This window comes from Diabrotica virgifera, chromosome 10 (assembly GCF_917563875.1).
Source record: "Diabrotica virgifera virgifera chromosome 10, PGI_DIABVI_V3a".
NCBI classification, from domain to species: domain Eukaryota; kingdom Metazoa; phylum Arthropoda; class Insecta; order Coleoptera; family Chrysomelidae; genus Diabrotica; species Diabrotica virgifera.
Genome location: NC_065452.1, coordinates 154,969,745 through 154,983,362, shown reverse-complemented (window position 1 = coordinate 154,983,362; position 13,618 = coordinate 154,969,745). Strand labels below are relative to the sequence as shown.

The 13,618-nt window shown below is 31.2% G+C and overlaps 1 protein-coding gene across 2 annotated transcripts in view; it reads right to left on the bottom strand.

Annotated features, from left to right (window-relative positions):
* LOC114330688 (uncharacterized) overlaps window positions 1-13,618 on the bottom strand; it is a 79,978-nt gene that overhangs the window by 42,651 nt on the left and 23,709 nt on the right. For both annotated transcript variants that reach the window (XM_028280102.2, XM_028280103.2), the window contains exon 2: window positions 3,061-3,352. In XM_028280102.2, the coding sequence (XP_028135903.1) occupies window positions 3,061-3,352 (292 nt within the window). The remainder of the gene's footprint in view (window positions 1-3,060; window positions 3,353-13,618) is intronic.

Here is a 13,618-nt window from a genome sequence, read left to right as displayed (position 1 = left end):
TTGGAGTTAGACAATCAATCAAATTATACAACAAGTAATGACTTTCAAATACCTGGGAATGGGAATTAATCTATCAGCTGACAACAATATCGAAGAAGAGGTAAAAGACCAAATGATTAAAGCCAGTAGAACGGCCTGATGCCTAAACGGCACAATTTGGAAAAACAAACGCCTAAGATTGGAAACAAAGGCCCGAATATATAAGTCAGTCATTAGGCCAATTACGACTTACACGGCCAAAACAAGACCAGATACAAGCAACACACAAAGACATCTGGAGACCAACGAAATGAAGATCTTAAGAAGGATTGCTAAAAAAGGACAACAGGACAGGGTAAGAAGTGAGGAAATCAGACGCATATGTGGGGTAATACGCATATGTGACGCAATATAAATACCTGGGTAAAGAACAGAAAAGAGTGGAATCAACACATAAGCAGGATGTCTGAATCAAGGATAGTAAGAATAGCCAGGGACAAGTCACTGCTAGGCAGAAGAAGTATAGGATGCCCAAGAAAAAGATGGAATGACAATTTAAGGACAGAATGAAAGGCACCGTTGAAGAAAAACAGGCAGTACTGCCTATGTAAAAAAAGAAGAAGACTATTAAATCAATTTGTTTGCGTTTTTTCCAGATTCCTCTGTCTAGTTTGTATGTTGTTTAGTTGGTGCTTTCTCAGGGTAAAGTTAACTTGCGACTCTTGCAAGGATAACAGTATCATCAGGAAATGTACCTATTGTGTATTCTCTAGTAACAGAGTGTTCTCTATTGTGTATAGAAAACATAGAAGTGAACCAATAACACTTCCTTGTGTTACACAGATTTGATAGGGACTTTATCTAGAAATATGGTGGTGCAAAACTATTTGTCTGCTAACCGTTGGTTTATATTACGAATACAATTTACTATTTTTATTGGGAACAATTTTATTTATAACTTTACTTTAATATTTCAAATTCTATTTCGAAAATTGTTCTTTGAAAATTTGAAGTCAAAATCTTCTTCTTTTATACAGGGTGATTGATTAGTAGGGTAAAGCTCAATGGCTCCGCTATAGTAATAGATAGCAATAAAAGTTAATAACAAAAATTTTAGCCACCTTTGAGCTTCACATTACAAAATTAGTTAGAATGTTACAGGGTGTTCGATAACACAGTGGCAGACCAAACTTATGTTTTTTTAAATGGAACACCCTATATTTTATTTTAAATTCGAAATCCTGTTAACTTTTCCATCAAAAAAATATAAAGGTTTGTTATGTTATACAGGGTATTTACAAAGTTATAACCAATTTTATATGAAAATCGTAACAAGTTCAACTCTCTGTATAAATAAATTGTCTTCAATTGTCAATTCAGTCATGGCTTACTTAAAATTTAGATAAATTTAAACACCTAAAATAATTTGCTCTGAAAAATGAAAATATCTCGAAAACTAATAAATTTGGGCATAGGGAATGTTATATAAAAATTAAAGTACGTTAATGTTACTTTTCAATAATGATATAAAATATAGGGTGTTCCATTTAACATTACTGAGAAAATAATGTACTTGCGTTTTGACTCACTATGTATTTGATTAAAGAAAATTAGCAATATCAATAATTCTTAAAAATTTTGACAATAAATAAAAAAATATGGCATTAATAAACCATTGCTGTTGTGCTTATTTTTATTTATACAGGGAGTTGAACTTGTTACGATTTTCATACAAAATTGGTTATAACTTTGTAAATACCCTGTATAACATTACAAACCTTTATATTTTTGTGATGGAGAAGTTAACAGGATTTCGAATATAAAATAAAATATAGAGTGTCCCATTTAAAAAAACATAAGTTAGGTCTGCCACTGCGTTATCGAACACCCTGTAACATTCTAACTAATTTTGTAATGTGAAGCTCAAAGGTGGCTAAAATTTTTGTTATTAACTTTTATTGCTATCTATTACTATAGCGGAGCTATTGAGCTTTACCCTACTAATCAATCACCCTGTATAGGCAGTACTGCCTATTTTTCTTCAATGTGCCTTTTATTCTGCCTCTAAATTGTTGTTCCATCTTTTCCTTGGGCGTCCTATCCTTATTTTGCCTCACAGTCACTTGTCCCTGACTATTCTTATTATCCTTGATTATGTGTTGATTCCACTCTTCTTTTCTATTCTTTACCCATGTATTTATATTGTCTACCCCACATATGCGTCTGATTTGCTCACTTCTTATCCTGTCCTGTAGTCTTTTTCCAGCAATCCTTCTTAAGATCTTCATTTCGTTGGTTTCCAGATGTCTTTGTGTTTTGCTTGTGTCTGGTCTTGTTTCGGTCGTGTAAGTCATAACTGGCCTAACAACTGACTTGTATATTCGGGACTTTGTTTCCACTCTGAGGTGTCTGTTTTTTCAAATTGTGTCCTTTACGCATCCGGCTGTTCTACTGGTTTTGATTATTTGGTCTTTTACCTCTTCTTCAATATTGTTGTTGGCTGATAGATTAATTCTCAGGTATTTGAAAGTCCAAATCAAAACATCAAAATAAATTTATTTAAAAGTAAAATTGTGGCTTACTCCCAATAAAAATAGTGAATTTTATTAAGACGCCACAAGAAAATAGTCCCAGAACAAGATTATGAATAATTCTATGCATAGTTGAGTATTTCTCTCAAGCCAAACTGGTCAGTTGGTATCCATTCTTGAGTATTAGGATCAGAATTTATTCTTTGTAGAAGCAGTATATTTTAAGTATTTTGAAGATGAGAGGTAGTAAATATTGGTTAATACGATTATTTGGATTTTTGCCAGATTTCAGAATGAGTATTATTTATTACATACTCACATTATTTCTGTGAGCTTCATCATATTAGGCCAGCAGTTGAGTATTAGGAAAGCATTAATTTTAAATTGAGAAAATAAGCAAGGATTTAAGTTAAAATTTACATGAAAAATTGGTAAAATAAAAAATATACAGAACCTTAGACCTTTTTCTTTTAAGTAATTATGTATAATTAGGAAAAAATTCACTGCAAATGCAAAATTGTGTAACTTTAAGACAATACTGAATACTAACCTGTTTTTATTGTTGTCTGTATCACTAGGCTCAGGAGGTTCTGGTTTAACTTCAGGCTGCTCACCTTCTTGCTTTATCTCACTAGCATCAAATAATCTATCATCTTGCGAATTTAACTTAGCTTCATCTGTTGATACAACCTCCTGATTATCACTAACATTGTTCTCAGGATCAGCAACTGTACTGCTTACAAAGTTCTTTGGAACCATTTCCTTAATAGTTTCTTTATCTTCACTGTTATTATCACATAAGTTAGTTGTAAGACTGTTGGTTAGTTGCAAATTATCCACAGCTGCAAACAAAACTTGTCTTAATTTTCATAAAATAATAGAATGATGCTTGTGAGTGATTATAAGTTCGAGTAAAAAGCATGTACAGGTGAACCGAAATAGGAATAGACGTTGCTCGCTAGCAAATTTCAAATTATGGGAGCGTTCAGTTGACAGACAACTGCTTAACTGTAGATGTGGATAGTTTTGACAAGTAGACATTGACAAGTTTGTGTAAAATCTCAATTTTTAATAAGACTGAATTTGAATTTTCTAATAATTGTTTTAATTTTTGTTTTAATAATTACAACAAGTTTGAAAAATTTGAAAAAGAATAGGTAAGCGAAGTCAAATCGTGAGTTTTAGTAAATAAATAGAATTGTTATCACAAAATGGGTACCAGTTAAGAAATATTCAAATAGAAATAATTATTGCCTATTGCATTATTTAGCAAATTAAAGACAAGTTGAGATAGCTTAACCCACTACTTATATTGTTATAAGATTTATATTTATTAGATACCTAAAAATTTAGAAAGCATTTTAGGACAAATATTTTAATATTATTCAAATTAGACAAAAACTATCTTGTCAAAGTATATTGTTTCGATTATTTCGATATGTTAACTTGTTCGCTGCCGTCTCAGTCAATGTGACTGAGAAAGTAGCTTTCACACAGGCCAGCGTGGTCAATATGACCAAGAATTTTTTTTAAATTTTCATGCCAGAGACACATTTCTACGAATTTCTCAATATGGCTGACGTAAATTTTAAAATTTCTGTCATAAGACTTCATCCGTGCACAGCTTATTCCATCCATTTTTTTCCATCTGGAATATGCTGCTTGGCCTGTACGTAAAAAACCATACAAACACTCTGGCAGTGAACGAGTTAATAGTTATTTATTATATAAGGTGCAAAAATAGCAGATCTTAGCGCAATACATGAAAGTTAGGCACTAAATTATTGAGAGCGCTAAACTCTTCATTTTGCTCTGTGTATAATACAATATTTTTTTCTATAATTTACCAGAAACACCAACAATTTTCAACAATTATGCTGTAAAAAATAAAAATAAATAGAATATCAAGAAATAATAACGAAAGTAGAGGATGTTGCCTAGGTAACTACTAAAATAAAAAACAATGTGTCAAACTATGGTCAAAGTTTAGCAAAATCTGAGTGAAATGGACAGTGATGATGGAAAGCATGAAACAAACTGACCGTTATAAATTTGTTAATTGTACATTCAATAATTGTAATTTTCTTTTAATTAATAAAAAATAGGAGTGATGAACAGTAGATGATAATATTATGGATGATTTGATATTTTTATTTAACTAATTAACATATTTGTTTTTAATATTTAAATCACTGTATGCAATCAGAACAAAATTTAACATGATTACTGGTACAAATTTTAGTTTGATGACTTGTTTTCTAAGAAATAAGTTCATTGTTAACCATGACTAATCACAACAGCAAACTAATTAATAATAAACAGGTATACAAGATAACTGAATATAATGCAGTATTTTATAACATTATAAGTGTTTAAGAAAAGTCACATTTAGGAATTTAATTTTTTTGATGTGCAGGGGGGGGGAGAGTTATTATAAGATTAAGTTCAAATATGTAGGGTACTACCCTCGTCCCCCTGCCGCCATCTTTGAAAAAGGGGTGCAAATAATTTTCGTGCTGTAAAGTGGAAAATAAAAAGTTATAAATAAAAATACCCAAACATTTTTAAACAAATTTTTGTTTGGGTGTTACTTTTTTTCTAGTCATTTTACAATAAAATAATATCAAAGCAATCTTATATTATAAAGGATTTTTCAACCAATAATTTCCACTACGAATTTGTTTAATTTTGTTAATTTATCTTGAGTTTTACAGAGCTCATGCTTCGAGAATCCCAGAGTGTTGATAGTAACTCTGTGACAGTGTTAAAAAACGCATCTTATCACTGCCGCCTTGTTGTAAGCATTCCAACGATTACAGATCGAAAATCCATCAAGCAAAACTTGGTATGAGAAAAATGTATTCCATCTGGCCAAAGCAGAACTAATTACAAACCAATTACAATAATCAAGAAGCATCATGGTATGGTAGATATTGTCCATATTATGCTGTTGATTCAATAACTTGAATGAGAGTATATGTGGCCTGGAAGATCATAAACATTTAAATTTGGAGATGTTCAGCTCCTATTACAAACCAGTATGGATAACATAAATTCCAAAAATTGGAAGAATGCTGTTGTCCATGTATTAAAAATAGAAGAGAATATGTGCAATTTGGATGGAATAATGGAAAATGTTATACAAAACGGTTAATAATGAATTTGGGTACTATATTTGTGTTAAAGATGCTAGGTACGGTAAAGATGATTTTAAATTACTGTAATTTAAATCACAAAGTTATTTTCATTTTTGGATTATTTACTCAACTATCTGTATCTGTAGAGTAGGGAGGGCGAGTCAAGTCCCACAGTACTTAGGCTACAATTGACCCATTGTGCATCCTCCCAGGGAGCTGTTGTCCTTAGGTCATTGTCCATCCAAAAAATTTTTTAATGTGTACTTAATAACTGTAAAATTATATTAAGTAGTATAACTCACGCCATTTACTTGGTGTCTGTTTCTGTTTTTGTTTTGTTTGTAGTTTTTTATTATTTTTTGTTTTTTATTGTATTTTTTTTATTTTGTATAAGCTTTGTCCACAAATTGGTAAAATTTTATGACAATAAAGCATACCTTACTTACTTACATCCTGCCATTTCCAAGAAGGTTGACAAATCGCCAGGCAACACCTTTCTTATGACGGCAGGTGTAGACCAGGGCTTGCCAAACGTATTGACGATAACTCTGGACATTCACATAGGACATGCTCCACAGTTTCGTCATCTCGTTCACACTTCCTGCATAGAGGAGTGTCTACTAGCATCAGTGGGTGGAGGTGCTCTACTGCATATTTATTAATCTTTATAACATACAGAAGAGGTCTATTTATGACTAGAATAGTAACATTCAGTATATATATTTGTTATTTGAAAATTAATTATCTAAATAAATTATTTAAAAAAACGTTATCTACATATTTTCATTTTTTTAAATAAATTTCTCAAACAAATTCAATTTTCGAGTAGACAATACTTTTAACATATTAATATAATACTGTTTGCATGTAAACCTTTTAATGTTTGATAACAAAGTACCTCAGTAATAGGTATGCAAATATGTATGAATAACAATATAACTATATGCATTTATAACTAGACACCATGGAATCTTAACACAAGAAATGAATAAAACAGGTAGATCCCTTTACATAATATAAATATAGGACCAAAGTGGATTCAAAATTTTTCGGGTACTTAGAGATTAACAGACTGTAAAACATGTAATTTCTTAGTTTTTTCAAGTTGTGAATTGGTACTGAATAAATGATTGTTTTTATAAAGATTCATACCAAAATATTGCATATCTTTAAAAGTTGATTAGCAAAGTAGAAGAACTAACTCAACGCTTGTGCTATTCTCAAAGTAGAAACACAAGTATCAACCTGTTTGTTTTCTGTAAAGCATAGGTAAATTATGCGAGAGGTTACTAAGAGAGCGAATCGACACAGTCATTGAAGAGTCATGACGGCTGTCACCCAGGCAGTACAGTTTCAGAAAGAACAGGAGAACAGTTAATGGAGTAATGGAAGTCTTCCGGGAGTTACCCAGGGTGTGGGTTGACTAGAAGTAGGCGTACCTACTGCTGTTTGACATCTGGAATGCTTCAATACCTTAAAATGGAGAGGTAATGAAGGCTTTACGAGATAGAAATTGTCTGGGTTACTTAATGAATTTGGTCTCAGACTATCTGTGAAAGAGGAAGATTGTTGAAGAAAAAGGGGTGCTGGTTGATATGATGGCTGGAGGCCATTTATTATGGCAACTTTACAGTAAAGTTAACATAATTATAGCTACATCTCAATAATAAAAAGAGCTGCTGGACTCTACTTGGACTAAGTTGCTGGACTACTTGGTACATTGACCAATCCCCAAAACTACTCCATCATCCCCTAGCGCTAAACTCATTCCAGGAATAATCGTGGTATCAAAGTTATGAAAGTGGCTAAAGTTATGAAACTACACTTGCGAGCAAAAAGTCAACTCACTCGATGAATTATAGTTTATGCTTAGTAATTTCATGTTGTGTTCTTTGAATTCAAAACACTAAAGCAAAAAAATATTGTCTATTATAGAGCTTCCAAAAATTACTTAATTGTTTTATGCAAATTGGCAACATGTAAAATTTGTCCTATCAAGGGCTTACTGTCGCTACCAGGAAACTGGTAGCTACAGTCCATGCCAGGTTCGGGTTGGCGACGTGTAATGACAGAGAGGGATGATCGATTTATTGTAATGAATGTCTTGCGGAATCGGCACGCGATAGGAGTTGAGCTTCAACAATCCTTGAGGAATGTTTGAGGTGTCACTGTCACTCAGTGGATAGTTAGGGGAAGACTTGGAGAATATAAAATTCTTAATTGTATGTCAAAAAATGCGCAATAACTTCATCTTAAAACCCACCAAATTTCATTTGCATATCTCAACCGATTTTATAGCAATAAATAAATCATCAATTTGTAAGAAAATTTCAACACTCTGTATCTTGGAAACAAAGCATTTGCGGATATACGTTTATATAGCAAACTGTCATTATTTTTTCATGCAGAATTACCCCTTAAAGTTTGCTATACTTACTTAAAAACACCCTGTGTTGATGAAAAACATGGCTAGTTGTTAAAGTACCTAACTTTTTTATGGTCCGACATAGACGAATAAATAAACAAAAAGAATGTTGAGAAAACATGAGACTACAATAGTTGGGTTTTAATTTCAGTATTTTATAAAGGCTGGAGTATTCCACAGGGTGATGTGAACTTTGAGAAAAAAACAATTTGATTGGTAAATACACCCGGTATACAATGAAAATTTAACTGTTTAGCAACAATATTATTAGTGATATTGTTAAAGAATAAGGCTATAACCCATTAAAAAATCACTTAAATCGGACAACAGGTTTAGGAAATTCAACACATCAAAAATAAACCATTTTTAAGGTAGGATGTTAATTTTGCTGATGAGTGTAGTTTGTTTCCTGTTAACTTATTTTACAAATTTTTTTGCTTGCAAGTGTAGAGAAGTGAACCGCAAGGAATTAATTGCTGGCCTTTTACACCAAGAAATTGTTTATTGCTGCTTTTCTTTCCGTAATAAATTATAGTCTTCATCTGACTTGAGTCTTTTAAAATGTATATGTTAACTTTACTGACATGTCATTATGAGTATGTGAATAACCAGGAATTTAAAATGTTAGGCTTCATTATTAGAATATGTAGATGTTTGCCTGATGTTAAGTCTATTTAGAATAATTTATATTTCCTTAGTTAGATCTCTTCTTGAATACTGCTCAGTGGTTTGGTCACCTTCATATCTGGTACATAATTTCCAATCTTGAGGCTACAAATACCTTTAAGTGAATGATCATACTCTCAGATAAGAAACATATTTAAACTCAAGCTGATATTATGTTTTGGCATAAATTATTCAATTCCAAGATTTTATGCAATAATCAGTTGTCTTTAATTTAATTTAATGTCCCTCCCAGATTTACTCGATTATTTAAAAATTTTACAATGAAGTTTCATAGGTGTAATTTTGGTAAACATTCTAAAATTATCAGAGAAATTCTAAATGGCAATAAAATAGACCTTGATTTATTACTGTGTCATGGAGAATGTTTGTAAACAAAGTGTAAAGCAACTACAGTATAGCGTCGATTATCCGAACTAATTGGGTGACATGGGCGTTCGGAAAACCGATTTGTTCGGATAATCGAACTATATTGAGATTGTCATACATATTTATCCACAAGTGAATAAAAACCATATTTATATAACTGTATATTTGTTTATACCTTGATAATGACAAATAGCAATTAAACAAAAAAGTGCAATCTTTGCAACAACGTATTTTTGGATACACAATTGAAGAAAATTGAAGATATTTTAAGCGTTAATTACTAACGCTTGCTCAGTACTCGAGTGCGGGGCGCGGGAGTCGGGAGTTCGGATAACCGGTCGTTCGGTTGATCGACGTTCGGATAATCGACGCTCTACTGTATTGTAATTTTATCAATTTGCAATTTACTATCTTTGTTTGTTTAAAACACAATACACATGTACTGTGTTTTTTATTTAATGCTTTTATATTTTTTTATTTATATTAACATTTTGTAGTATTTTTAATATAGTTAAGTGGTAGCTAGCTGTTAATACTCTGTTTAGTATTCGTAGTAGTAGTATTGATGCCTGTCCTCCATGTTTTTTACCATTTTTCTCCTGGAGCTCTTCCACTTTTTAACCACTTTATTGCTTCTTGTGTTCTTCTATTGTTAACTCATGTTCTTCCTTAGTTAATTTTATTCTAGTTTTAGCCTTTACATAATTTTCTATTGCATTATTGTATAATTTTCAGTCGGTTTGTCCTATTTGTTATCAATAAATAAGTACACTTTCACCTAAGGCACCAAATATCATAGTTGAGCATCAAAATTTGAATTGAATGAAATCATTTTTTATTTTTGAGCACTAAAGATTTGTGAAGTTTATTTATCTATTTCAGCTGCAACTTATTATTGTTGAGACCATAATAAATCTTACTTGAACACCAAAATAACCAAGAATCGACATCAAAATAATAAATTTAACCCATTAGTTCCCAATGTTGAGTATACGCAACATTTTTAATTTAATTTTTTTTTTAAATGTATCACTACTTTGAATACCATTTTTATTGCTACATTTTATTTTAGAATAGAACATAAAGTAAAAATCTAATAAAATACTTTGAAATAATTAAAACGGTATATTCATTTTAATTTAATGAAATCAAAAACTCTTTTTTCATATATTTGTTGATGTAATTTCTATACTAAACGTAAAATTATATTTCTAAAATTATCAATTTATATTGATGTATCTATCAGTAGAGAAGATCATGTATCAAATTTCAAAAATATCTTTTGATTTTTGCATACCTAATCGATTTCAATAATGATGGGCTTAGGGGAAGTTGGGATTTCCCGTAAGAAGGGAGTTGACTTACTAACTTAGCCCCAAAAAATTTTGATAATAATTTACATTTTGCATTTTTGTCAGTTTTGTATAATAATTCAAGTGAAAAAAGTAAAGTTTGTTATAATCTATCAATAGATGAGGAAATGGTGTCATATTTTGGATGATATAGATGTACATAAAAGGAAAACCAATTTGGTTTGGGTTCAAACTATGGTCTCTATCTAGTTCAAATGGTTATTTATTCAAACGTTTACCGTATGGTGGAACTTATGAAAACGAATTGGAGAAATGAATGGACAATTGGCCAAGGAGAAATCGTTGTGCTAGATTTGTTGTCAGTTATTCAGCGAAAATCTAACCATCGCATATCTTTTGATAACTTTTTCTCATCTTACAAGGTATTTGGCTTGCTAAAAAAAAGGATATTACGCTACTGGAACAATCGGAGAAAACCGTACTTGTAGTAGGACAATGAAAAGTGTAAAAAATATAAAGAAAAGATCGTGGTACTTACGGTTTTTCTTACCATACTGAACAAAGTGTATTGTTAGTTAGATGGAATGACAATTCTGTAGGGACAGTTGCAACAAATAATTGTACCATTGAACCCCTCGCAGGCGCAAAAAGACATAACTGAATAGAAAAGAAAATCCAACTAACCTCAGCCAAAATTTATAGCTGCTAGTATTATCAACATATGGGTGGATGGGTGATGTTGATTTACATGATAACGGCATATCTACTTACAAAATAAAGGTAAAAGGAAAGAAATAGTAGTGGCCCTTTTTATAAATGTGATTAGTAGTGTTATTGTCAATGCATGGAAGATATATAACGTGATAAATAAAACCAAAATGTCTTAATTAGATTTTAAGTCTTACATAGCAGTTACCCTTATGAAAATGGAAGTACCACTGATCGAAGATAAAGTCCAAGGAGAGGGTTTATCCACTTCAAAGATCAAATCAAGAATTCTACAAGACCCAATTGTGAACGACTATCCAGAAACAGTTTGTTGTCAGAAATTATACTTGATAACGTAGGTCATTTCATGGTAGAAGAAGAAAATAAAGAAGAAGATGCAGACAAGCAAAAGTACAACTGTATATATGTGTGTGAAGTGTAAAATCCATCTAGGTTTCCAAACAACTTCACAGTAATTGAAAATTAAAAAAAAATTGTTCTGGGAAATCCCATTGTTGAGTATACGCAACATTTTGTGATGAAAAAATTAAGGACTTTTATTTTTTTTTTAACTTGATAGATGAGTATTAAGTATATTCTTACCAAAAAAATGCAATAAAAAAAACACAATTTATTTTTTTTTCTATGCTTGGGAACTAATAGGTTAAACCCCAACAACATAGGCATACAAAATTATACATCCGATCATTAAAATTAAAAACATCAGTAGTTATACTCTGCTTCCAAAAGGACGTGTATAAACCAACATAATTGAACGAATTTAAAACTACAAATCTGTTCTAACCTCTCTTGATACAGAATAACACAGACAACACCATCATAATTACATTATTGAACTATAAGAGCTGCTTTGGCTCGCATAGGTCGTCCGTTTCCTTTTCATTCCTATAGGAAGGTGTTTTTGCTTCAGGAGGTGGTATAGCATATTTAAGCCGAATGGTCATTCCAAGAACATGTTTGCACATATATTACAAGTACCTTGGACCCAGTCATATTTATTCTTCAACAAAAACACTTTTCGTTCACTAAAACACTGTATCTTGTAATCATCAAATTTGGTCCCTGACTCATAGAACAATTGCAATTCTAATGCATCCCCACTTGGAATACTAAAATGAGTTTTGTCTTCGTAATCATGTTTTTTGGGAACCTTCTTAGGCATTTTAGGTCACTGGTAGGCATCAGTCCATTTGCACAGTAATCATTTAATTCAATTTACAGCTCATTGACTCTTACTGGATATGATTAATTAATTTTGAAGATTATTTAATATTTTCTCTGTTCATGTATTACTTTCAGTGCTGCTTAAATATTTACTTCAGCTTCATTAACATTTCAGGTGTTCATAAAGTCTACCTCTAGTTGAGGTTATTTGGTGCTCATTTATTATTTTTGGTTGCCAAATATTATTTTGGAGTCACAGTAACTGGGTAGGTAATGTTAGGGCTCAATAATTTCTTTGGTGCTCATTTAAAATATAGCCTTGATAATATAAGTAGTCCAAATAGAATAAGACAAATCACCTGATTTTGTTTTTAAATTAAATTACAGTAATACCTCGATATAACGGACTAGTTGGGGGGACGGGATGCCCGTTAACTGAAAGTCTGTTATATGAAAATAGGTTTAAAAACAATCTATTTTTTTTGAAAATTCATACTGTATTTAGATACACTGTACAAATCTGTAAGTTAAAAAAGGAATCAAGTATTGTTTGCTACTTTTTTTCTTTTCTACTTCATCTAAAAACTTTCTGCAATATAGATACTCATTTGGTTGCCAAAATGATTCACTGATCCATGGGTTGAATAAGCGATGTGTTTCTTGGTAAAAATATACAAATAAAGTTGCCATCTTCTGAATGTCAAATATTTTCAGGAGATTAGCAGGAGTGTTGTCTAAAATCAATAAACACTTCACCTCTTTCGATGGTATTTACAGTTTTTTCTCTTGAAATTTTCTCACTGCAGGTAAAAATTCTTTAAAAAACCAATTTTTGGCAGATGATGCATTATTATATCTTTGACAACTCTAGGTTTACGAGATATGCCAATAATTATAGCATCCAATTCATACAATCCATCGGCGTTAGCACAAAGTATTGCCGAGATATTGTCTTTGCTGATTTTTCTTCCAGAATACGATTTTTTTTTGCATTCATTTTTTTTACATTTGATCGGATTTTTTGTCTGTTACATATATCCAAAGTCCGTTAAATAGAGGTCCGTTCTATCGAGGTTTTACTGTACTGATTATTATGTGTATTTTATTTATAATTCATAATCTCCTTTTCAGTAATTTCTTAATTCTCATTTAGATTTATAAACTATTTAAACATATCTTAGATATGTATGAAATAATTCATTTACAGAATTCCATTAGATGATTAGAATCAAACAATGTTGTTACAAATACAAAACAGTTTTGATAATATTTTTTTGGATATTTAAA